A 24,681-nucleotide genomic window follows, 5' to 3' on the forward strand; every position below is an offset into this window, starting at 1 on the left:
GGTTCTGCTCCTGCCAGACAGAGACCTGGAATTTCACAGCTCTCATGACAACATTGTGGATGTTGAGGACCGAAGCCATCGGGATAATGTGCGCTTATTTGAGACCACTTTAAACAAGGCAGAAGGTGTGGATTTTAGAAGCTTTCCTCGTGATATCCTGCCAACCCTCCTTGGGATCACATTCTCAGCTCCACTTAAGGTGTCCTGTAGTGCAGAGTCTCCGGCGTGTATGTAATAAAGGAATCCTGTGGAAAAAGTCTTGCTGAGCTGCTTCTCCTTGTTCGACAGCGCGACAGGCAACAATTTGACAGTTTTGAGAGTCTCGAGCGCCCCTTCTTATAGTCTATTTCCAGACACAAAATGAGTTTTAGTGTCTGAGTCTTTGAAGTTTGTGTTCAGGGTCTATTTCTAGTTTGTGTTAAGGGTATATTTCACTCCTCTGTTCTGTCTTTCCTCCAGGAAGCAGTCTATCACAGCAGGAGTGAGTCCAAATCCGACAGCCGCACAGCCCAGGCCATGGACATTGCTAGAGGTTCACACCTGGATGTGCATGAAAAGGTTAGCAAAGGGTCCTTCCCTACTCTTTACGTTTCTCTTATCAGCCCGTATACTTCCTGAGATGTGTCCAGGTCCCTTTTGTCCAGTGCCCTCTCTGATAGCCCCTTTGAACTGCCACTGTGAGCCTGCCTCTCCCATCCTCCAGTGTATATCCTGCCCAGCTCTCAGGAAAGGGGCAATCCACAAATCAGTCTGGGGGAGTCTTCTATCCCCCATTCTCCTGCTATGAGCCCTGGGTCTCCTAAAATGGAACCCAGAGTCTCCTGTGTACTGAGGTATTCACAGGTACGCATGCACACGCCATACCTAAGCAACCACATGCTGCACAACAATACATACTACTCGATGTAAGTTAAGGGTGCACAGCAGCAGAACTTTGCATGAGTAAGCCTGTAGGCCTCACTCCAGTGACCCAGGTAAAAAGGCCTGTTCACTGCACTCCGGAGGAGAGGCTAGCGGTGTGCGATCCATTGTGGTATTCTACTTATAACGCTCCCATGAGCCCCGAGCTGACGAGCTCCTGGAGACGCACCTGCGCGCCAGAGAGGCATCAGGGCCTGTGACGGATACTTGGCAGCCTTCTCATCCACCCCAAATTCTTCTCTACTGATGAGGGAAACTATCCCGAAAAACGGGCCATGTCTCGGGTCTAGAGATCTTGGGGACAACGAGTAGCTACTCGCACCAACTTTGGTGAACCACTTACAAACTTTGTTTCTACTCTTCAAACTACACGCACTTTAAATACCAGAGTGCTTAGGGGCGATCCGGAGGAGAGGCTAGCGGTGTGCGATCCATTGTGGTATTCTACTTATAGCGCTCCCATGAGCCCCGAGCGAACGAGCTCCTGGAGACGCACCTGCGCGCCGGAGAGGCATCAGGGCCTGTGACGGATACTTGGCGGCCTTCTCATCCACCTCAAATCCTTCTCTACTGGTGAGGGAAACTATCCCGAAACCCGGGCCATGTCTAGAGATCTTGGGGACAACGAGTACCCACTCGCACCAACTTTGGTGAACCACTTACAAACTTTGTTTCTACTCTTCGAACTACACGCACTTCAAATACCAGAGTGCTTAGGGGCGATCCAGAGGAGAGGCTAGCGGTGTGCGATCCATTGTGGTGTTCCAATAGTATGCAAATGTAACCCTGTCTCCGCAAACGGTCCCTGTGTGATGACTGTCTGGAAAGTATGCACAAGTGTAGCTGTCACCCAGCCCTGGATGTGGTCGGAGTCAGGCTACAAAGCACAAACAGATATTAGCACAGAGAAATGTCACTGATTAAAAGTGGTATTTCTAAAATAGTAATGTAAAATAGTAATGTGAAACCCAACAACACCAGTAAGCTGAATTAATCGCTACCATTCTAAACTTACCAAACATAGAAATGCTACCTGTTTCAGATTAGGAATTACCACTTAAACACATATAAGAGAATTCCCAATGCTAGCCTTATGCACTCCTTGCTTACACAGCTCCCTTCACAATTACACACTGGGCTGTGCATGCCGACCCACAAAGAATGCCCCTGAGCTGTGCGCTTCCCACTCACACAGACCCACACTGATTTCCACAATAACTGCTACAGAAATTGCAGACTGTTCAGATTGCAGCTGCTCGTCAAGTACTCCATCCATCCATCCAGACGAGCATCAATGTCTACCCAGTGAAAAAAAACTTGCATTGATTACCTGTCAGAAAATGCCATTGTGGATCACCAAGAGGACACTGACTGAGGCTGTTGGGTTTCGTGTTCAAAGAACCAAAGAGATGGTTGGGGGTAAGCCAAATCCCATGCTGCTGCACCCTGTTCCAGAGACTCAAAGTGGAGGGCTATGAGGGATGTGCACTGATCAGTGTGGTGGAGTCTGTGTGTAGTGATAAGGATTCTGAAGGCTTTTAAATCAGTTAAAGCTAGGTGCACTGCCAGTTCATACGCACACAGGTTTCAGAACAAGTTTATCATAGGTGCAAATCAGCGAGTGGACAAACCGTAAACCACTCGGATTGAGTAGAAAAACTACCACTTATCTAAATGAATGGGTTGCCGATGCACTCAAAGAAAAGTAGTATATAGATTGTTAGGTAACAATATTATAACAATTCGACACAATAAATATTTTGACAGAACTCCAGCTGAAGAGTAAATCTCGGAGTCTTTAATGTAGTATACAGCCAGCCGACACGTGTTTCATCGCACTCGCGATTCCTCAGGGCTAGATGGCCGTGTAAATGTCCGAAGGTCGCTCAGCTGGTGATAATTCCGACCCAGCCGGGCCCGTGACCGATGACACTCTGTATGAGTGTGTGTAACGAGGGTTATTATCCTTGATTCTGTAAATATCTGCAGTATCGCCAAGTTTAAGAGGCTCGAAGGTGACAAAAATCTCGTGATTCTGGGTTATCGTGCCATCGAACAAGGTGCTGATTCTATTCAAATGTATAATTCCACGTTTTCATGCCGGTTGTGGTTCACAAAAACGATGAAGACCCCAGGCCGTGTGCAGCTCTGAGATGCCGTACCGCGCGTCCTGTCCTCCGAGCTCAGTTCCTGTTTGGACGGTGGAGTCTGTGTGTAGTGCACAGCTCCGTGGAGGAAAGTGGATGGGTAGCTCACAGCTTAGTGCATAGCCGAGGTCGGGGCTGTGTACAGTGCACAGCTTGTAGGGGGTCTGTGTGAGGGAACAGCGCACAGCTCAGTGGGGGTTTGTGCTCTTCCATTGCACAGCTCCGTGAAGGAGGTGGGTGGTCAAAGCACAGCTAAGCAAGAGGCTTGTATAGTACATAGCTTTGTGGGGGGTCTTTGTGTGGGCAGTGCACAGCTCATTGGTGGTTTGTGTGTGTGGGCAGTGCAGAGCTCAGTGGTGGTTTGTGTGTGTGGGCAGTGCACAGCTCAGTGGTGGTTTGTGTGTGGGCAGTGAAGAGCTCAGTGGTGGTTTGTGTGTGTGGGCAGTGCACAGCTCAGTGGTGGTTTGTGTGTGTGGGCAGTGCACAGCTCAGTGGTGGTTTGTGTGTGTGGGCAGTGCAGAGCTCAGTGGTGGTTTGTGTGTGGGCAGTGCAGAGCTCAGTGGTGGTTTGTGTGTGTGTACTGTGCAGAGCTCAGTGGTGGTTTGTGTGTGTGGGCAGTGCACAGCTCAGTGGTGGTTTGTGTGTGTGGGCAGTGCACAGCTCAGTGGTGGTTTGTATGTGTGGGCAGTGCAGAGCTCAGTGGTGGTTTGTGTGTGTGGGCAGTGCACAGCTCAGTGGTGGTTTGTGTGTGTGGGCAGTGCACAGCTCAGTGGTGGTTTGTGTGTGGGGGCAGAGCTCAGTGGTGGTTTGTGTGTTTGGGCAGTGCAGAGCTCAGTGGTGGTTTGTGTGTGTGGGCAGTGCAGAGCTCAGTGGTGGTTTGTGTGTGTTGGCAGTGCAGAGCTCAGTGGTGGTTTGTGTGTGTGGGCAGTGCACAGCTCAGTGGTGGTTTGTGTGTGTGGGCAGTGCAGAGCTCAGTGGTGGTTTTTGTGTGTGTACTGTGCAGAGCTCAGTGGTGGTTTGTGTGTGTGGGCAGTGCACAGCTCAGTGGTGGTTTGTGTGTGTGGGCAGTGCAGAGCTCAGTGGTGGTTTGTGTGTGTGTACTGTGCAGAGCTCAGTGGTGGTTTGTGTGTGTGGGCAGTGCAGAGCTCAGTGGTGGTTTGTGTGTGTGGACAGTGCACAGCTCAGTGGTGGTTTGTGTGTGTGTGGGCAGAGCTCAGTGGTGGTTTGTGTGTGTGGGCAGTGCACAGCTCAGTGGTGGTTTGTGTGTGTGTGGGCAGTGCACAGCTCAGTGGTGGTTTGTGTGTGTGGGCAGTGCAGAGCTCAGTGGTGGTTTGTGTGTGTGGGCAGTGCAGAGCTCAGTGGTGGTTTGTGTGTGTGGGCAGTGCACAGCTCAGTGGTGGTTTGTGTGTGTGGGCAGAGCTCAGTGGTGGTTTGTGTGTGTGGGCAGAGCTCAGTGGTGGTTTGTGTGTGTGGGCAGCGCAGAGCTCAGTGGTGGTTTGTGTGGGTGGGCAGCGCAGAGCTCAGTGGTGGTTTGTGTGTGTTGGCAGTGCAGAGCTCAGTGGTGGTTTGTGTGTGTGGGCAGCGCAGAGCTCAGTGGTGGTTTGTGTGTGTGGGCAGTGCAGAGCTCAGTGGTGGTTTGTGTGTGTGGGCAGTGCAGAGCTCAGTGGTGGTTTGTGTGTGTGGGCAGTGCAGAGCTCAGTGGTGGTTTGTGTGTGTGTGGGCAGTGCAGAGCTCAGTGGTGGTTTGTGTGTGTGTACTGTGCAGAGCTCAGTGGTGGTTTGTGTGTGTGGGCAGTGCACAGCTCAGTGGTGGTTTGTGTGTGTGGGCAGTGCAGAGCTCAGTGGTGGTTTGTGTGTGTGGACAGTGCACAGCTCAGTGGTGGTTTGTGTGTGTGGGCAGAGCTCAGTGGTGGTTTGTGTGTGTGGGCAGTGCAGAGCTCAGTGGTGGTTTGTGTGTGTGGGCAGTGCAGAGCTCAGTGGTGGTTTGTGTGTGTGGGGAGTGCACAGTTCTGTGGTGGTTTGTGTGTGTGGGCAGTGCAGAGCTCATTGGGAGGAGTGTGTGCACAGTCAGGCTGGTGAACTGCATTTGGCACGTCTGAGCTCAAGTCCCTTGTAAGGCCTGTCATTTTTAATTGTATTTCTAACTCTCCCGCTGATTGGTCCCATTCTGAGAACGTTTTGGGGAGAAATAAACGCAACAGAAAGGATGTGTTTTGGGGCGGTTGTCACACATTAGATGACAGAACCTGACTGGATTTATTGAATTAACGAGAGGCATGGGAAGAGCTGGACCAGGACCCGCTTGCTTATGTACGATTGGGTGATGTATAGTGTGTTATTTTGACTTCAGTATTTGCATCTCTATTCCCAAGGTATTTGGCTGTTTTAATTGTTTGACCAACACTGAATACATCTATATTTACATCTCAATGTAGCACTCACATCCCTAGAATCTCCCAAACACCCGCCTAGTCCCTGTTCCTAAACAGCGAGCACTGATTCTCTATTGTTCGGCGTCCATCTTTCCAACCAATGGGCGGACTGACGGGATGGCAGAAAAAAACAGTAGAAGGGAAAGTAGCAAGTGTGTGCCGTTTGAAAAAAAACAAAGTTTTTCTTGCTTGGCTTTAGTTCAGCACCTCCTGTGCCTTCTAATATGGCAACGTTCATTGCTTTAATTTCTGTCAGAATGCCTTGTTGCAAACTACCCCCAACCCACCTTTGCATGCACCCTAAGATGGCAGTGCTCTTTGGAATCTTCCCAGAAACTAACTATTATTTATTTGATGCTGACAGAACAAAGTGAGAGCTGAGAAGCAGAACATAGCATCAGAGATTGAAAACCTGCGCAAATTCCTGAGAAGCAAAGAACAGACCCTGTACCAGAGACTGGAGGAGATGGAGAAGACCATTACCATGGTAGAAAATGCAAATATCTCCAAACTGTCCAATCAAATCACTTCTCTTAATGCCCTGATAACAGATCTGGAGAAGAAATGCATGGAGCCGGCTTTGGACCTCCTGAAGGTGAGACACTGCTTGGTAAATACAAGACAATACAGAAGAGCTACATTCATAAGGAGTGTGTGGTGTTGAATGTAAGTGGGGAACGTGCATGATCATAAGGAGAGGGGAGACCCAGTTATTTGTGAGTGTCTGTCTTGCCTGTATCAGAGACAAGTGAGCTTAATGCACCCAGGTAAATCGGTGCTTGCTTTTTGGACAGGCCCCAGGAAGGGCTCGCTCCCTCCCCGCATGACGGAGCCAGGACACCGGCTCTCCAGGTGCTACCCACAGAAGCAACCCGCAACCCGTCCCCTACGGGACGCCTGCCCCCGAACATCTCTGCTTCACTGGCCTGGGCCACTGTCAGCACCATTGCCCGGGCCCAGCCGCCATCTTGGACACTGCACCACGAGGCCGCGTGGCCTCAGCTCGACCCTAACCCTGGGCCTGGCCAGGCCCCGACATCCCAGCACCACCATCCACCCAGGAGGTGAGCGGACCACTTGGCAGGTCAATGGGAGCGAGGAGTGTCGATGGCTCGCCCCCGCCAGGTGCCGATCGCCCCCAGCCTCCCCAGGCGCTGGCTCCACCCCCCTGCTGGGTGTCTGGACTCCCTCATCCCGGACCTCCCGACCTCCAAGTGCGAGGGTCCGGACATCAAAGGGCGCCAGACCTATAACTGAGGCAGCTCCAGAGCAGGAAGGCAGTTGTATCCTGGAGTCGAGAGACACTTTGAAGAACTCATCCTTGACGGACTGCTGGCGCTGCCGCAGCCCTGCCTTGTAAACTGTCGTCCTGCCTGCTGGCGCTGCCGCGGCCTTCTGCAACCTTCATCCTCGTTGGGACCTGCTGGCGCTGCCGCGGCCCTTTGCAACCTACGTTCTCGTCGGGACCTGCTGGCGCTGCCGCGGCCCCTTGCAACCACCATCTTCGTCGGGACCTGCTGGCGCTGCCGCGGCCCGTTGCTACCTACGACCTCCTCGAGACCTGCTGGCGATGCCGCGGCCCGACCTTCTAGAACGCCGAGCTCGAGGATTGTGAGCTACCCATCATTCCATCTCAACTACCAGATTGGTAACAAGACTGTCCCGCTACCCCCTTTCCCTTCCAGAGACTAGAATTGAGAGGACCCTCGTGTCTTGATCTCCTTGTACCGTACTACCTTACTTCAAGAACTGCTTATAAAGAGCGTTAATCCTTATCTTTGTGTGGTGTCCATCTGTGGGGGGGGAAGTTACTTGTCTGTACGATCGCTAGGAGACGGCTCTCCCCGGAGGCCTCTCCCCTTGTCCTCGGCCGACCCTCCAGGTCCCGTCTAACATTGGTGGCCAGCGGCGCGATCCGAACCAACGCGTAACCGTACAGAGAGTAACTCACCCCACGACTAAACCACAATGACAACCAAAGAGAGCGGATCCACAGAGAAATTCCAGATGGAAAAACTAGAAGATTACAGCCATCGAGAGCTAAAGGAATTTTGCATAGAACTAGGCATTGCTACCACCGGTCTGAGCACGAAAGAGGACTTCAAACACGCCCTAGAATCTTGGGCAGAAACAGGTGCCGCCAGACCCCGGGACCAAAACGTCGAAGCACCAGAGACAAACGCCACTCCGACCGAGGAAAGAAGAGCGGGTCTCTCCCGGGAAGAGATCCAAGAACGAGAAAAAAGCAGACTCCACGAATTAGAGTTGGCACGGCTCAAGTTGGACGGAGAGCTGAAACTAGCTGAACAAAAGATGAACTTAGAACACTTACGGCTCCGAGAAGAGCGGGAAGAAAAGCAAAGACAAAGAACTCGAAGAGAAAAGACTGGCATACGAACACGAGCGCAAGCTAGCAGAGATCGAAATGCGAAAACAAAACAAAGAACTAGGGGTGCCCGAGCAACCGCGCACCCCAGGCGCTACGGAACAAAAGGTCCACATCCCCAAAGATGTCGTCCGAGAATATTATCGGAACGACGACATACAACAGTGGTTCAAGGCCTATGAGATCGCCATGACCTCCCACCGGATCGATCGAAGTGACTGGGGAGCCGGTCTATGGGGGAGGTTGGTCAATGAAGGCCGCGATGCCCTGCTACAGCTCCCGGACCATCAGATGACGTCCTATGACCACATGAAGGCCTCCCTCCTCACTCGATATGGGCTCACGCCCGAGATGTACCGCCAGAGGTTCCGCGACTGCACACGGATCCCGGGTACGACTTGGGTAGAATATGTGAACTATTTCAGCCGAGCCTTCGAGGGATGGATCAAGGGTAGCCGCGTAACCACCTACGAGCAACTCTTCAACCTCATTGTGTGGGAGCACCTCTCCAACAACTGCTTCGTCGAGCTCAGGCAGCACCTCCTCGACAGTAAATTGACTGACCCTCGGCAGCTCGCCGCTGAGGCTGACCGATGGGAGAGCACCCGAGTGGCCCGGATTGGGCCAAACGAGCAGAACCGAACCAACCAAGGTCACCATCGTCCCCAAGGAGGAGGAGGAGGCCAGGGCCGGGGCAGAGATGCCGTCCCGGCAGCTCCCGCCAACAACACACCGCCCCCGGCTGGTCGGGGAAACCCCCCGATGCGCCCAGGGTTCCGAGCCAACGTTACTTGCCACCGGTGCCAGCGAATCGGCCACTATGCCAGCGACCCGAACTGCCCAAAGAACCAGACTCCAGGGCCCCGCCAGGTCGCGGCCGCCGCCCTAGGAGAAGAGCAAATTTCCGAAGAGCATGAAGAATACGAGCAGGAGCAGCCCGAGTGGGAACCTGCCGCCATGGTCCTGGCTTGCCTAGGGGGAAGAGACCTGATCCCGCGGGTCCCCCTACCCGCAAACACCAGAAAATACAGCCAGTGGGTGAACATAAATGGGCGCAAGGCCGAAGCCCTGCGTGACACGGGGGCCAGTGTGACGGCCGTCCGCTGTCACCTGGTGACCCCAGAACAAATCCTGCCAAACGTTCTTTGCCCCGTCCGATCGGCCGACAATTCTGAGATTTCTGAGAGCCTGTGTCGGATGGCCTATGTCCCCTTCGAATGGGGAGGAGTGTCCGGCATGCTAAAAGTGACTGTCCGCGATGATGCCCCCGTGGACTGCCTCCTGGGAAACGATCTCGAGAGTTCCCCGTGGGCGGCCGTTGAAAGAAGAGAACACCTGGGGATGTTGGGCCTCCCGGACCCTGCCTTCGCTCACTGTACCACAAAAAAAGCTCCACTAACAAATGTGTCAAGCCTATCCATTCACATTTAGTGTCTGGGTGAGGGTCAAATGAGGAAACATGCCACATGTGGTACCTGTTGGTGAGGAATACCGGCGGTCGCCAGTAGGTAGTTATAGTTAAGACCTTGTTTCTATTCAAATAGCGCTTTTTCTTTTGCCAATATCTTTGGCGCAGTTTGACAATTCTTTGCGAAATTTTCAAAACTAATAGCCGCTCAAGTCAGCTCCTTTGTTGAAAGTTTCGGGGTGATTCGTCAAGTAGGGGCCGAGAAAAAAGGGGTGTCCCAAAAGTGCATTTTCCTCATGTTAATTTCCATAGGAAACTTTAGACAATGCTACAGCTCGAACTGCTGAACGCAATTGCACCAAATTTGGCAAAAAGGTAGCTCTTGGTTCAAAAAGTGCCCTTTTTTAAATGGTGTAAATCCGTTAAGTAGTATTTTTAATATTAAAGGAAATATAAATGTATATATCTGGGCAGAGCCTAACCACACATCTCAACGTGGGATCTGATTGGCTTTTAGTACTTCATCCATGAAATGTTGGCAGCCAACTTGGGACCAGAATACATGATAGCACCCCATTAAAATGCACTGTAGTGATTGGAAGGTTTTGAGGGTCACCAAAAGGAGAAAGTATAAAGGGTGATAACATTTTAGTTACATTCTAAATCATTTGTTGGTGGTGCGATACTAATTTTAGGACTTGTGGTGTGTTCTAAGGTTATTTTACCCTTTGAAAAAGCCTTCTGCTGGGATATCATGAACCATGTTTCAGATAGAACTTTTTTCTCAAACTTTTCCCAAAAGAAGGTTTGAAGGTGATCTAGGAGCTAATTCTCAGTAAGACATGTACATCCAACAAGGGAAGAGACTGTCAGTTGATTTCTTTGTGTTCTGCTGCATCTTCCCAGAGTGTTCTAGAGTGCCAACAGTCTTACTTATGACAAAAGTATGGCACACCTGAAGCCATCTTGATTGGAATAAACTGGTAACACTTAAAACATTTAATTTAAAAAAGAACAAAATGAGGAGGTTCGTTTTGCCATAGAAATTATGATTAGTGCTGAAGAAAGAAAAATTAGGGCACATTTTGAGTGACTTCTCAAAACATGCACTTTCAATACCAGCAGCAGACTTCCCTGGTGAGCAGAAGCTTTACTACAGTGATCTAATGAGCAACTAGAGTGCTAACATTAAGAATTCATGGCAAATGTGGGACACATCGGAATGCCTTCTGATGGATTCGAAGTAAAAAACTGAAAGCATTTCCTACTGAGGAGACTGCAGTAAATAAGGAAATTATGAAACCTCATAACCTAGAAATCTCCCTAGATGGCCACCAGAAACAAAAGAACCCAAATGTACCACAAATATCACCCAGATGTAGCCCACGTATAGCCCAATGACAAAAGTGTCCAAAACACTTTTTTTTGTTGATTTGCAGTTTTATATAGTGCAGACCGGTTAGGTATTGGAGTCCTTTACATGAGCATTAGTTACATCACACAAGGACAAATTCATTTTGGTTGTAGACAGGGGGAGATTAAGTTATTTGACCAGAATCACAGAATGTCGAGCTGAAACAGAAACTCCAACCTGGTTCCCCAGTTGCAAAGTCAGCAGCTCTGGAAGTAACACCACATCCTCTCCCATAAGTGCAACATTTAATCAAGTGGTCAACTGGAGAAAAAACATGTAGAGAACAAATAATTTAAAAGTGCTTTGTTGCTACTTGAATACTTGAATTTAGAGCTCTAACCATAATTTTGATGCAAATAAGACACCCTCACTTCTGTAATTACTGAAGGAAATGCTCTAGGTATTAGTTTTGATCACATCAAGATGGCGTCAGGCGTGCCACACTTTTGTAATAAATATAGAATGTTGGTAATTAGTTGTCCATTAGGATAGTGTTGAGAGGCAGAAGCCAGGGGCACGGACTCAGAGAATTGAAGGCAGGTAGGAGGGTGCAGAGGCAATAATCTGACCACACCGGGCAGGCAGGAAGGGCAGTGGCTGCACAACAGACAATGGGGGGCAGTAGAAAGGGAGGTAGAGGCAACGAACCAACAATGCAGGACAGGCAAGAGAGGCTGTAGCAATATAACAGACAATTGTGGGAAGAAGGAAGGGGCAGTGGTAGTACAACCATACATGCCAACAGACCCGATTCAGCCAGGAAACGCCCAATGTTTTTTAAGCCCAAATGGGCTTTATTCGATCTGTCCCTTGCCTACAATTTCCTTTTTTCATCGTAAGTCAACGGGAAAAATCAATACCCCAGTTGTTGTTTTCGAAGTCTCCCTCTTAACAAGTTCAAAATGTTGGCAAGTATGGTACGTTCGGTCATGGAAGGCCGGAGGAATTGGGGTAGGGTCATGGACTCGGATAACAAAGGACAGGAGGGACATAGACAGGTGTACCAAACTGACCTTACAGGGCAGGCATCAGAGTTTGCAGCAGCACAATACACCACACAGGGCATGTGGGACAGGAGTGCAGCACAACAATCCATGGAAAGCAATAGGGAGGGGACAGGACCATGCACATGGACAACAGAGAACAGAGGGGAAAGAGGCAATGGCAGCAAGCTGACCATAATGGACAGACTGGAGAGAAAGCTGCAGCATAACAGACCATAAAGGGCAGGAGGGACGGATCAGGGGCATTACAATGGAACAGTCAAGCCAGGTAGGAGGGAATAGGGGTCTGCACATGGAAACAGAGGGCTGGGGGCAAGGGGACTGGGCAGGAGCAGCAAGATGACCATGGAGGTCAGGCAGGATGGGCACTAGAAGCAAGACGCACCATGTAGAGCAACAGTGAGACTATAATGGTACACACACCCACATACCATGGAGGGTAGGTGGGAGGGGGTCAGGGGCAGCTAGCTGACCACACAGGGCACGGTGGGATGGGCTGTAGCAGCACAGAAGACCATGCATGGCAAGCAGGAGGGTTAGTGGCAGTACAATGTCTGTGATGGGCAAGAAGGAGGGTGCAGGGGCATGCACAAAGGACCATGGAGGATAGAAGGGAGGGGTTGGAGCTGAGCATAGACAAGAGCGTTCAGGGGAAGGGGCCTCACAACAGACCACGTGGGGCAGGCAGGAGGAGCAGTTGCAGCACAGCAGAGCAGGAAGGGCAGAAGGGTGTGGCAGTAAAATGGACCATGGAAGACAGGAGGAAGGGAATAGGGGCATGAAATGTGGACAGGCAGGGTGGAGTTGGCAGGGACAAGTTACAGTCATCTGACAATGCTAGGCAAGTGGGAGGGGAGTGGCAGCTCAACATAGCACTCAGAGTAGATAGGAGGGGCAGGTCCATGGAACATGTTGGGCAAAAAGGATGGATCAGGGGCATGCACACAGACATCATAGGGCAGGGGGAAGGAGAGTAGGGGCAGCAAACTAAGCACAGAGGCTAAGCCAAGGGCAATGACAGAGCATAGAATTGGGCAATGGAGGGCGGTGGAGTGGTCTGGGACATCATGCTAAATGGAGGGCAGGGGCAGCACATCAGACCATGCATGGGAGGAGGCTAGTGCATGGATTCAGACAACAGAGGATAGGGAGGAGGTGGATGGGGCAGCAAGCCAACTGTTCAGAGAAGGCGGGAAGGCCAGTGGCAGAACAACAGCCACACAGGGCTGTAATGAGGGAGCAATGGATGGCAAGGAGAAGGGGAGGCAGGAGCAGCAAGCCTGGGTGGGGGCAGCACAATTCCACACCAGGTCCCGCTTCCAACCCCCACCATCCATTGTGATAGGCATCTTACTTAACGTTAAAAAAACCTAGAAATGTGCTGAAAAAAACAAAGATTACAGGACCCTAGTTAGACTTCACACGTACAAAACCAGTGAAATTCAGCAGTTATAGTTACCAGAGTTAACTATAAATTATGCTCCCGCAATGCACTGATTATGACTTCGGACATTACATCATTCATGACATGGTCAGTGACATCATTCATGACATCTCAAATGAGCTGTAAATTGAATGGAAATATAATCGCTAGAACTTTATTTAGGGATAGTGTGTATATTAACACCCTTTTTTAGGTCTCGGGCTAGCGTACACTGCGCCGCAGTGTTCGCGCAGCCAGAGTCCTTTTTGCTCGTGGTTTTGAAAATGGACCTTGAAATTCCACACAGCTCGTGCGTATGCATTTCTTAGGTCCATTTTCATTGGGCTTTGCATGCGTGTACTTTTTTAACAGAACACGCAATAGGCCATGGGCAGTCGCGTAGCTCCGCCCATGGCCTATTGGTGTCTGTTACGCGCACCAAAGCCCATATGTATTCACTCATCGCGGCCAGACACGGGCACGATAATTGAAGACATATGCTCGCAGTAGCACGCGCGCGCGCACCACTCGCTATTTTTTTTTTTTTACAATAGGATCGCTTTCGCGAACGCTAGAAGTGGCGCTTTTTATTTTTAATTTTACAATAAGAACGAGATAGCTTGACGTGCTGCTTGTTTTTTTTTTTTGTTAGTTTTCAAGGACTGCCCCCACCCCCGGTTCCGTTTGAAGCATTCCATGCACACACTAATTCTCTGCAGCGTTTCCTGCAGGCGGGCCTCTGACAGCTTTTTGATGCAGCTGGAAGTTTTGAGTTTGCAGATGCATGGGCAATGGTTGTGTACATCTGACGGTAATTGGAAATATTCAGCCAAGCATGTCACAAACTTAAACCCCAGCCCCTGAAACCGCTGCCTGGGAGCTAATCCCGCTACCGCTGAACATCGCAGATCTGCTATGCCCAGGTTCCCCTCCTCGCCGGCTGCATCTCCAGCGCTGGCCATGTCGGGCCCATCCAGGGCTGCTTCCTCAGTCCTGCTGGCCACGCACCAACTGCAGCCACGGGCAGGGCACCGATAGCGCCTAACAGCAGTGTGAGCGCCGATGTGTTAGGCACTATAATAAATGTTTTCTCATGGCCGAGCTTAGCGATGACCATGCCAGGTGCTGTGCTATACCAGAACGGGTCAATAATTTGAGTCAATAAACAAACTGTTTTAAAAAGAGAAAAAGAAATCCACAGGGGTAGATATGAGACCTCAATTAAGCCCAAGGCCACACTGCTGCTTCGGGTTGGGTTTGTTACTGCCACAGTCCACGTAAACGATATTCTGCCTCGTTAGACAACACCCCCTCACTCTGGAACACTACATACATAAAAGAAAGACATGCCTTCCGTGGTTATTTTACAAAACAAGGGAGAAATCTGTTTGAAGAAGGGCATTTACCACTCCTAGTGAGTGGTAGGTCCAGCCTCAGTAGTGCCCTCAAAGAGGAGTAATTACGAAAAAATGCTGGGCTGATCCTTATGCTAGCGGAATGTGCGTGTCCCTGTGATGTGAAGGATGTTGTGGGGTCCCAGGGGATCCTACAGTTGGGCATCCATTATGTTCGATGTAATCCCCTCACACACCCTTTCAGGTGTCATGCTTCATCATCTGGGCTTGCTTCTCGTTGGGTCGGCGTTGCAATACCCAACGGGCAACACTTCAAAGAGGGGCTCTTTGGCGGAGATCTTTTATTGAACTGCCGTTTAGATGAAGTGCGGGTGAGGAGCCAGAGGTGCGTAGACGTGGTACTGTGAGTTAAAATAAAGCTCGGAGTACCAAGAATGACTTTATTCTGGCGGTCCCCTGCTCTAATTAAAATGAAAACTATCCGGTACTCGTTGGAGTATTATGCTTCCTGTTTACGAGTCGCGGATTAGTATGTGCTGTGGTCGGTCGACATGTTTCTCGCTCTAAAGCTGTTGGCTAGCGATTTTTCAGGACCCATCAGTAGAAAGTGTATCTATGGTGTTAACTGTCTACGTCAGTGTGGTGTATGTCTTATATTCAGACAAACATTCAAGTGTGTGTAGCTCACAGAAAAATGAGTGTTTCCTGCGTGTTATCTCTGTCGGACTGCATCTACCTGGATTGGGAGAAAAAGAGCAAATCACTACAGGAACAGATAAAAACCAGAGGGCAATGGATGGACATTCCTTGTGCCATGCTAGAACAGGTGCTGCTAGCATGTGAGTTAAACTGTAAAGAAATTGGTGTTTGTGCAACTCCTTAGTGAGCATTTTCGTGGGCATGCTCATGTGGGCAATCATAAACAAACTGTAAAAAAAACTTTGTTGGTTAAAATTGTTTAAAACAATACAAGACACACATGTACAGCGTCAACATGTCAAGGTGGTGTGGCATTTGTCTCACCTAATAGGCTAAGTATACAGACCCCAACAGAGTCCGGCGGGTTGTATGACATGTAGAACCTTCAAGTATCTGGCGGGTCACAGGAGGAAATCATAATGTAAATGTAAAGGCATGTCGCTGGTGGTGTGAGTCATAGGCTACTGGGTAAATTACAATCATGGCATGATATCCAATCGAGCCTGATTATTATTAGAAACAGAAAAAACATATAGTCAGTTCAAACCCCAAGGGTCATGGGGCCCTGGGTCATTGGCCCGTTTATAATAAACCAAGGGTGCTGATCCGTTAGCCCCCGTCTCTAGATTTAAGTTGCTGGCATCACAGCTATTGCGATGTGGCAGAATGTGGTATCTGGCTTAAGAACGTGTGGGCTATGCAAGTTTATCATGCGTAGGCAGAGTAAGTTTGTAAACAAGGATAATTAAGTACAGAGCATGGTGAGTACTGCTCGCGGTGTCGGCTACAGTTGCTAGAGCTTAAGACACCTTGCGGTATGTCCGCTTGTAGTTGAGTGTTATTCTCGGGGTAAGCCTCTTAGTGCCTGGTATCTACAGACTATACTGCAATATTATAACAGAAGCGGCAGGGTGGGGCGCCTTACTATATTAAGCCCTCCATACACAGTTCGCGTTAGCGAGGAGGCTATGTGAGGGAGCAGAGAAGGGCGGGTCCCTATCCTTCTCCATAGGTTCTAGTAGGACTCTTTTCACTTACTTGGTTAATCATGCGTCGTCTCTTCGAACACCTACCCCTCGCTGCCGGACCCGGGTGGTGGTAAGCGGTCCAGCGGCTTGCCTCAAGTACACAAACCCGCGGTCACGTGGTAGCGTGACTAAGCGGAAGGGAGCATTCTATGGTTTCACTCGGGGATCGTGGCGCCCATCTTAGAGTGGGGCCCTGTCAATAATTATGCGGTGTTTCTAGGCCTCATCATAAGTTATTACGAGTCCCAGCCGTGCCTAAGTGAATGCTGAAGCCTCTTACGGTTTAGTTTGGGCTCAACATAGGGTCAGGGATTAACATATAAGTACAAGGTGGTTGCAATAGTATTAACCAATGTCGTGTCCGTCCCCTACAGTATGGTTAGGCCATGTTCATGTCAATGGGTAGGACATATTATGCCAAGTATCGTGATGCTGTGCAAGAGATATGGAGCTTAATTGGTCGCGCTAGTCCAAATCCCTTAACGTCAGTTAGGGTTACCTGGCTGTATTAAGTCACATGATAAGCAGGTGGCCATGACACAGAGGTGTTCTATAGTGGGAAATATCAGTATTGGTGCATACTGGAGCTATAGGTTCACAGTGTACTCCATGGGATTTCTTCGTTCAGGCCTCTACTATCAGTAGATAGCCTATGTATCCAGGGCTGTTCTTTGAAGAACAGGTTCTGTTTTGATGTTCTAGTGCTGGCTTCAAGAACCAGCCACTGTAGTGAATCAGGTGTGTGGTTCAGTTTAAGGTAGTGTCTACACACCTTTGTGTTACTCTTGTTACAATGAATGCTGCTTCTATGTTTTGAAATATGTTTCTTGATTGGGCGGGTCGTCATGCCAATGTAGTACAGGTCACACGGGCATATTAAGAGGTAAATGCAATTGGTACTATTGCAGTTCGTGTGCCCCCTCATCTCCCAAGTGAATGAATTGGACAAAGTGATGGTCTTATGAATTTTAGTAAATGTGCACGGACTGCAGCCACCACATGGGTAGTGTCCCTTGACTGAGGGTAGTTGCCACAACGTGGTTTGAACTCTCGCCTTCTGTTGCATCTTGGGTCTAGTGTGCACCAGCATATCCTTGATGATTTTTGATCTTTTGAATGCGAACCTAGGTGGTTCTAATTCCAAAGTCCCTGTGTTTAGAATCTGCCAGTGTTTTTTCACAATTTTCCTCACTTCGTTAGAGGTGGGTGTGTAAGTCGTGACGCATGTCATAGGTCGGTTTTCTAAGGGTTCTTTTACCCTGTGTTTAAGCAGACTCTCCCTATGGTTGTTTTTTGCCCTTTTCCTAGCTCTGCTGATTTCTCTTGTGGGGTAACCCCTCTCTTCTAGGTTCCTGGATAGGATTGAGGATTCTGTTTTGTAGTTCTCAAGGCTACTACAGTTACGTCTGACCCTTAAAAACTGCCCAAAGGGTAGATTTACTCTGAGAGCCCTGGGATGGTGGCTTGTGAAATGCAGAAGACTTTTTCTGTCGGTATTCTTCCTGAACATGGTAGTACTTAGTCTCCCATCTGTCCCTCTCTGAATGGTAAGGTCTAGAAAGGCGATCTGGGAAGCAGATGCTGTCATTGTGAAGTTCAAGTACGGATTCAGTGTATTGAGCCAGCTGAAAAATTCAGTATATGATTCTCTGTTCCCTTCCCAGAAGACCAGAATATAGTCTATAAATCGTTTCCAAAGTTTGATATTGTTCTTGTAGGGGTTTGTCTGTGGCGAGATGTATTTGCCCTCAAAGTCTGCCACATATAGACAGGCCACGCTTGGGGCAAAAGTGCTACCCATCGAGGTACCCTGTGTCTGGTGGTAGTATTGGCCCTTGAACTCGAAAAAGTTCTCAGTTAAGGCTTTTTCTGCGCATTCCATAATGAATGTTGTGGGTGTTGGTGATTCCCATGAGCCTGTATTTAATGACTCCTCAATCACCCCGAGTGTGGCCCTCTGTGGGATGTTAGTGTAGAGGGCCTCCACATCGAGCGTGATGAGGAAGTCGAACTGGGTACAGTCCTGGAAGTCTTGCAGTAAGCGTAACATGTCCGTGGTGTCCTGTATGTAGGAAGGGATGTTTTTTACCAGTGGCTGGAGGAAGTGGTCGCAGAATTGAGACAAGGGCTCCAGTATTGAGTCAATCCCAGAGACTATCGGGGGGGCCAGGGACTGGAATGATCTCCTTATGAATCTTTGGGAGAATATAGAAATATGGGACCTTGGGATCTTTTTTGACCAGAAAGTCTGCCTCCTTCTTACTAATCCACCCTTGGCATTCTGCTGACTCAACCATCCCTGAGATGGTATTCTTTAGATGTTCAGTTGGGTTCAGGGGAATGGGTGTGTAGTAGCGTGTGTTGCCAAATTGTCTCTGGCACTCAGCGTCGTAGTCAGTCGTGATCATCAACACCGTAGCACCCCCCTTATCCGCCTGTTTGATCGTGATTTTAGGGTCATTGGAAAGGGATTCTAATATCTCCAGTTCTTTCTTGGAGATATTGGTATGATTGTTGCGTACAGTGATAGTTTTCAAGTCTTTCAATACTGCCTGTTCAAATGTCAATATTTCATTTGGGACCATACCGGTGTGAAGGTAGAGGGATTCCGGAGGCCAGAGTCCTCCTCCGTTTCCATGGGTTTCCCCTCAAAGACATTTAAGTGCAAGGTGGAAATCATCCGGCGTTTGTAGCAGAAATGCCACTGAGGAAGGGAGTCTCAATCTCCTGAAACGCGTCTGGCCTTTGAAAGAAGGAAGAATGCTGTGCGCTGCTGGCTTGCGTTATTGTCACCCAATAAAGCGGAACGAATTTCTAGCTGCCTATGGTCTCTCTCATCTTGGGCGAAAACTCTTTTGGATGTTAGCGGCTCTGTCCGGCCGCGAGAAGAGACCCCCTGTGAGTGCGCAGGCCGGGGTACCAGGTAGAGCTGACTCTGCGGGAAGGCAGAATTCCCGGTGGCAACAAGAAGCAGAGGCCGTGCAGCCGAACAGTTATCGACCTTCAACCCACTGGGGTGTTATTTGTTTTAATTCACTGAACTTCACGACGGATACTCACTGCAGTTACACCTACCTGCACTACAGGAACTATGATGCCACGAGGCTGGCTACGCCCATCTGGGCGGGACTCATTGACATTTAAGTGCAAGGTGGAAATCATCCGGCGTTTGTAGCAGAAATGCCACTGAGGAAGGAGTCTCCATCTCCTGAAACGCATCTGGCCTTTGAAAGAAGAAGGAAGAAAGCTGTGCGCTGCTGGCGTGCGTTATTGTCACCCAATAAAGCGGAATGAATTTCAAGCTGCCTGTGGTCTCTCTCATCTTGGGCGAAAACTCTTTTGAATATATATATATATATATATATATATATATTTCACTGAAAAAAACACAGGTTTCAGGGACTTTATAGTTAGTCTGACATTTCACTCGTACAAAACCAGAGAAATTCAGCCGTTCTAGTTAGCTGAGCTAACTATAATTCACGCCCCCGCAATGCACTGCTGATGCGTCACATATTAATTACCTCACTCATGACATGGTCAGTTACATCACTGACATCTCAAATTTATATCACTGATTACATCATCCAGTGACTGTGAGAGTTTCTAAAAAGTTTAAGAATGTGATATATATATATATATTTTCACTGAAAAACCATAGGTTTCAGGCCCTATATAGTTTGGAATTCGCATTAAAAAAACCTTTAAAATTCACTCAAAAAACTAAGTTTTAGGGGTGTTTATAGTTAGCTGGACATTTCACTCATACAAAACCATTGAAATTGCTCCTATATAGTTAGTTGTACTAACTATATTTCGCGCACCCGCAATCCACTGCTGATGATGCCACATATTACATCATTCATGACATGGTCAGTGACATCACTGATGACATCTCAAATGACATCACTGATGACATCATCCAGTGAATGTGGTTTGCTTCGTTATTTAAATATGCATTTATATATATATGTATCAATTTGCATTGAAAAATGAGTGAATATATATATATAAATACATTTTTGGATGGAGGATTTAGTAGCAGTGTAATTGACTGTTTACTTGACCAATTTATAGTGTCTCACTAAATATAGTGGATAGTGACTAAACTGTTTGAATATCTGTATCACTTTGTCAGTTGTTGTGTAAACTGGTTCTCCAGTTGGTTACTAGCTATGTGAAAATCTATATTAGTTATTGATAAGTTAACTGAGTATTTGTATGGGAGAGTGAATGTGTGTGTGGTTCGGTGGGATTGTGTGACTGCCCAAAGGTGTGTGAATAGTTGATTCACTAGATATATGAAGTTCTAACAGTTGTTTGGGTGAGTGAATATCTTTATGGGTGTGGTGATGAGCAAATATATTTCTCAATGGTACATGTCCAACAAACTAGAAAAATAAAAGGCAGTGTATGTGTCAGTTGTTGTATATAAATAAGTATACATAAAACTCAATGATTGTGTGAGTGACTGTATGGAAAACTTTATACTTGTAATAAGGATTTTATAATTCACTTAGTATGACTTACTATCTAAATGAATAGATGACGTGTTTTTATAAGTGTGTAGCTAAGTAAGTATGATCCATTGTTTGCATAAGTGAGTAGGATGACTTCATATGTGAATAGGATGTGTGCTGGTGTGTAATGTCGATTTAGGTGTATAAGTATTTTTGATAGTGTTCTATTGTTCATTGACCGCATGTATGAGTGAATCTACAGGTAAGTGATTATTTATTTATTTATATTTCACATTTTTAGAGCGCACTGTTACCCGGAGGTGTCCTGGCGCTGACTGTCTGCCCATAGTGCGTGAGAGCTGAGAATTTAGTGCGTAAAGAGCCAGGTCTTTAAAGATCTTCTGAAAGATAGGTCAGACATCTGTCTGAGGTTTAGCGGCAGTCTGTTCCATGCTTTCGCAGCGCCCAAGGAAAAGCTTCTGCCCACCCCCCAACGCCCTTTCTGAACTCTTGGGACTGTCAGCAGCGCCTGCTCAGCTGACCTTAGGGATCTTACCGGCTTGTACCAATGGAAGAGCAGCTTCCTGATCTACCGACCCCCGGGACCACGCACACAATTCAGCGAGGACATCGCCGACTTCGTCAGCCCGCATGCCCTCCCCTCCGCTGACTACATCCTCCTGGGGGACCTCAACTTCCACCTGGAGAACAACAACGACCGCAACACCATCACCCTGCTCGACAACCTCGCCAACCTCGGACTCAAGCAGCTGGTGTCCACCCCCACCCACCTCGCCGGACACATCCAGCAAAGACATCGCCTTCAGCCACGCCACTGGACTCCACTGGACGGACCACAGCTGCGTCCACTTCACCTTCAGAAAAACGACGATCCACCACCACCAGCAACCGGTTGCTTGAAGAAGCTGGAACAAGATCACAGCCGACCAGCTTGCCGCTTCCCTGAGCCAGCACCCCCCCGCCAGCTCAGCGAACCCCAGCCAGGCCGCCGACAACCTCAAGAAGTGGATCAACAACTGCGCGGACGAACTCGCCCCACTGAGGACCCCGCCCAGCAGACCCGGTAGCAAGAAGGCCCCATGGTTCACCGACGAACTCAAGAGCTCCAAGAAGAACTGCCGAGCCCTCGAGAAAGCCTGGAGAAGGGAACCAACACCGGACAACATGACCGCCCTCAAGCTTGCCACCCGGAAGCACCACCAACTGATCCGCGCCACCAAGAAAACTGCATTCAAGGACCGGCTGGACAACAACGCACACAATTGCAAGGAACTCTTCAACATCGTCAAAGAGCTCTCCAACCCCAACGCCGGAAACAACAACATCACCCCATTGCAAGACCTCTGCAATTCCCTCGCCTCCTACTTCCACAACAAGATCGCGGACATACACAACAGCTTCAGCACTCAACCGACGCACGCCACACCCGAACCACCGCCCCCCACCACCACCCTCCGCGCCTGGACTCCGATCAGCACCGAAGACACCATCCGCATGATGAACTCCATCCACTCCGGATCTCCGACCGACCCCTGCCCTCACCACGTCTTCAACAAGGCCGACGCTGTCATCGCACCCCACCTGCGGGACATCATCAACACCTCCTTCGATACCGCCAACTTCCCGGAGAGCTGGAAGCACGCCAAACTCAGCGCCCTACTAAAGAAACCTACAGCGAACCCCACCTAACTCAAGAATTACCGCCCCATCTCGCTCCTCCCGTTCCCAGCCAAAGTCATCGAGAAGACCATCAACAAACAGCTGGCCGCCTTCCTCGAGACGAATGGATCCCTCGACCCCTCACAGTCTGGCTTCCGAGCCAACCACAGCACCGAGACCGCCCTCATCGCTGCCACCGATGACATCCGAGCCCTGATGGACAACGGAGAAACAGCGGCCCTCATCCTCCTAGACCTCTCCGCGGCATTCGACACTGTCTGCCACCGCACCCTAGTGCAGCGCCTCAGCAACGTCGGAATCCAGGAGAAGGCACTGGAATGGATCATCTCCTTCCTCGACGGAAGAACACAGAGAGTCCGTCTACCACCGTACAAGTCAGAGGCCACCGAAGTCATCTGCGGCGTCCCTCAAGGATCCTCGCTGAGCCCCACCCTCTTCAACGTCTACATGAGCCCCCTCGCGGCCATCGCACGCCAACACAACCTCAACATCATCTCCTACGCTGACGACACCCAGCTGATCCTCTCCCTGACCAACGACCCCGCCGCCGCCAGAGCCAACCTTCACGAAGGGATGAAAGACGTAGCCGAGTGGATGGCGACCAGCCGCCTGAAACTGAACTCAGACAAGACGGAAGTCCTCATCCTGGGTTCCTTGCCCTCCGCCTGGGACGACTCCTGGTGGCCCCCCGCCCTGGGCAGCGCACCCAAACCGACAGACCACCCACGCAACCTGGGCTTCATCTTGGACTCCTCCCTCACCATGACCAGACAAGTCAACGCCGTCTCCTCGTCATGCTTCAACATCCGCGCGCATGCTACGGAAGATCTTCCGGTGCATCCCCACCGAGACCAGGAAGACGGTCACCCAGGCCCTCGTCACCAGCCGACTGGACTACGGCAACGCCCTCTACGCCGGAACCACCGCCAAGCTCCAGAAGAGACTCCAGCGGATCCAGAACGCCTCAGCCAGACTCATCCTCGACATCCCACGACACAGCCACATCTCCGGACATCTGAGAGACCTGCATTGGCTCCCCGTCAACAAAAGAATCACCTTCTGCCTCCTCACCCACGCACACAAAGCCCTACACGATCAAGGCCCGAGCTACCTCAACAACCGCATCAACTTCTACGCTCCCAAACGTCATCTCCGATCAGCCAGCCACGCCCTCGCCGCCGTCCCCCGCATCCGAAGAACGACAACAGGAGGAAGGTCCTTCTCCTACCTGGCCGCCAAGACCTGGAACTCCCTCCCGACCGACCTGCGCCTGACCCAAGACCACCTCTCCTTCAGGAAGAAGCTCAAGACCTGGCTATTCGAGCAGTAGCAGCACTCCCCCTCCCCCCCCCCCCCGCCCCCCAAGCACCTTAAGACCCTCCGGGTAAGTAGTGCGCTCTATAAATGTCTGATTGATTGATTGATTGATTGATTGATTCATACATTGGGGGCCTAGGCCGTGCAGTGCCTTAAAGACCACGCAGAGTGCTTTGAAAACTATTCTTTTATGAACTGGTAGCCAGTGTAGCTTCACGAGATTAGATGTGTGTATACATCTACGAATCACTGAGTGGGTTTTTAGATACTTGTATTGCTGTAACAATGGATTCAAATATGACACTCTGTATTTTACAAAGAGTGATGAAAGATTTTACTAGTGTATGAAAAGGTGTATGTGATTGTCACGTGGATGATGTCATCAGTGATGTCATTTGAGATGTCATCAGTGATGTCACTGACCATGTCATGGATGATGTAATATGTGACATCATCAGCAGTGGATTGCGGGTGTGCGAAATATAGTTAGTACAACTAACTATATAGGAGCAATTTCGATGGTTTTGTATGAGTGAAATGTCCAGCTAACTATAACACCCCTAAAACTTATAGTTTTTTGAGTGAATTTTAAAGGTTTTTTAAATGCGAATTCCTAACTATATAAGGCCTGAAACCTATGTTTTTTTTCAGTGAATTTCAAAGTTTTTTTTATGCTAATTCCTAACTATATAACGCAGATGATACCCAGCTGCTTTTCACCTGCCGGAAAGGAGAGGATTTTGATAGAGAGAGCATCCGTGAGTGCCTGAGTGCTGTTTTTAAATGGCTCCAACTGAACAGCCTCAAGTGCAACTCAGATAAATCGGAGGTGCTCTTCGGTTGTCAATCCGATCCAGACTGGCAGGTATGGTGGCCTGCTGACATGTCTCCTCCTGGGCGATCGTCTCAGTCAGCTAAGAATCTGGGGATCAAGATTGACAACGGTCTGACTTTAAGATCGCAGGTCCTTGACCTTACTGGCACTTG

General features: G+C 49.4%; 1 protein-coding gene across 1 annotated transcript in view; it reads left to right on the top strand.

Moving 5' to 3' along the window:
• LOC147659375 (E3 ubiquitin-protein ligase TRIM11-like) overlaps positions 1 to 24,681 on the top strand; it is a 134,184-nt gene that overhangs the window by 24,777 nt on the left and 84,726 nt on the right. The window contains exon 3 of the mRNA XM_086951791.1: positions 5,864 to 6,094. Within this exon, the coding sequence (XP_086807917.1) occupies positions 5,864 to 6,094 (231 nt within the window). The remainder of the gene's footprint in view (positions 1 to 5,863; positions 6,095 to 24,681) is intronic.

The sequence above is a fragment of the Lissotriton vulgaris genome, unplaced genomic scaffold (genome assembly GCF_964263255.1).
Source record: "Lissotriton vulgaris unplaced genomic scaffold, aLisVul1.2 SCAFFOLD_922, whole genome shotgun sequence".
In the NCBI taxonomy this organism is placed as follows: domain Eukaryota; kingdom Metazoa; phylum Chordata; class Amphibia; order Caudata; family Salamandridae; genus Lissotriton; species Lissotriton vulgaris.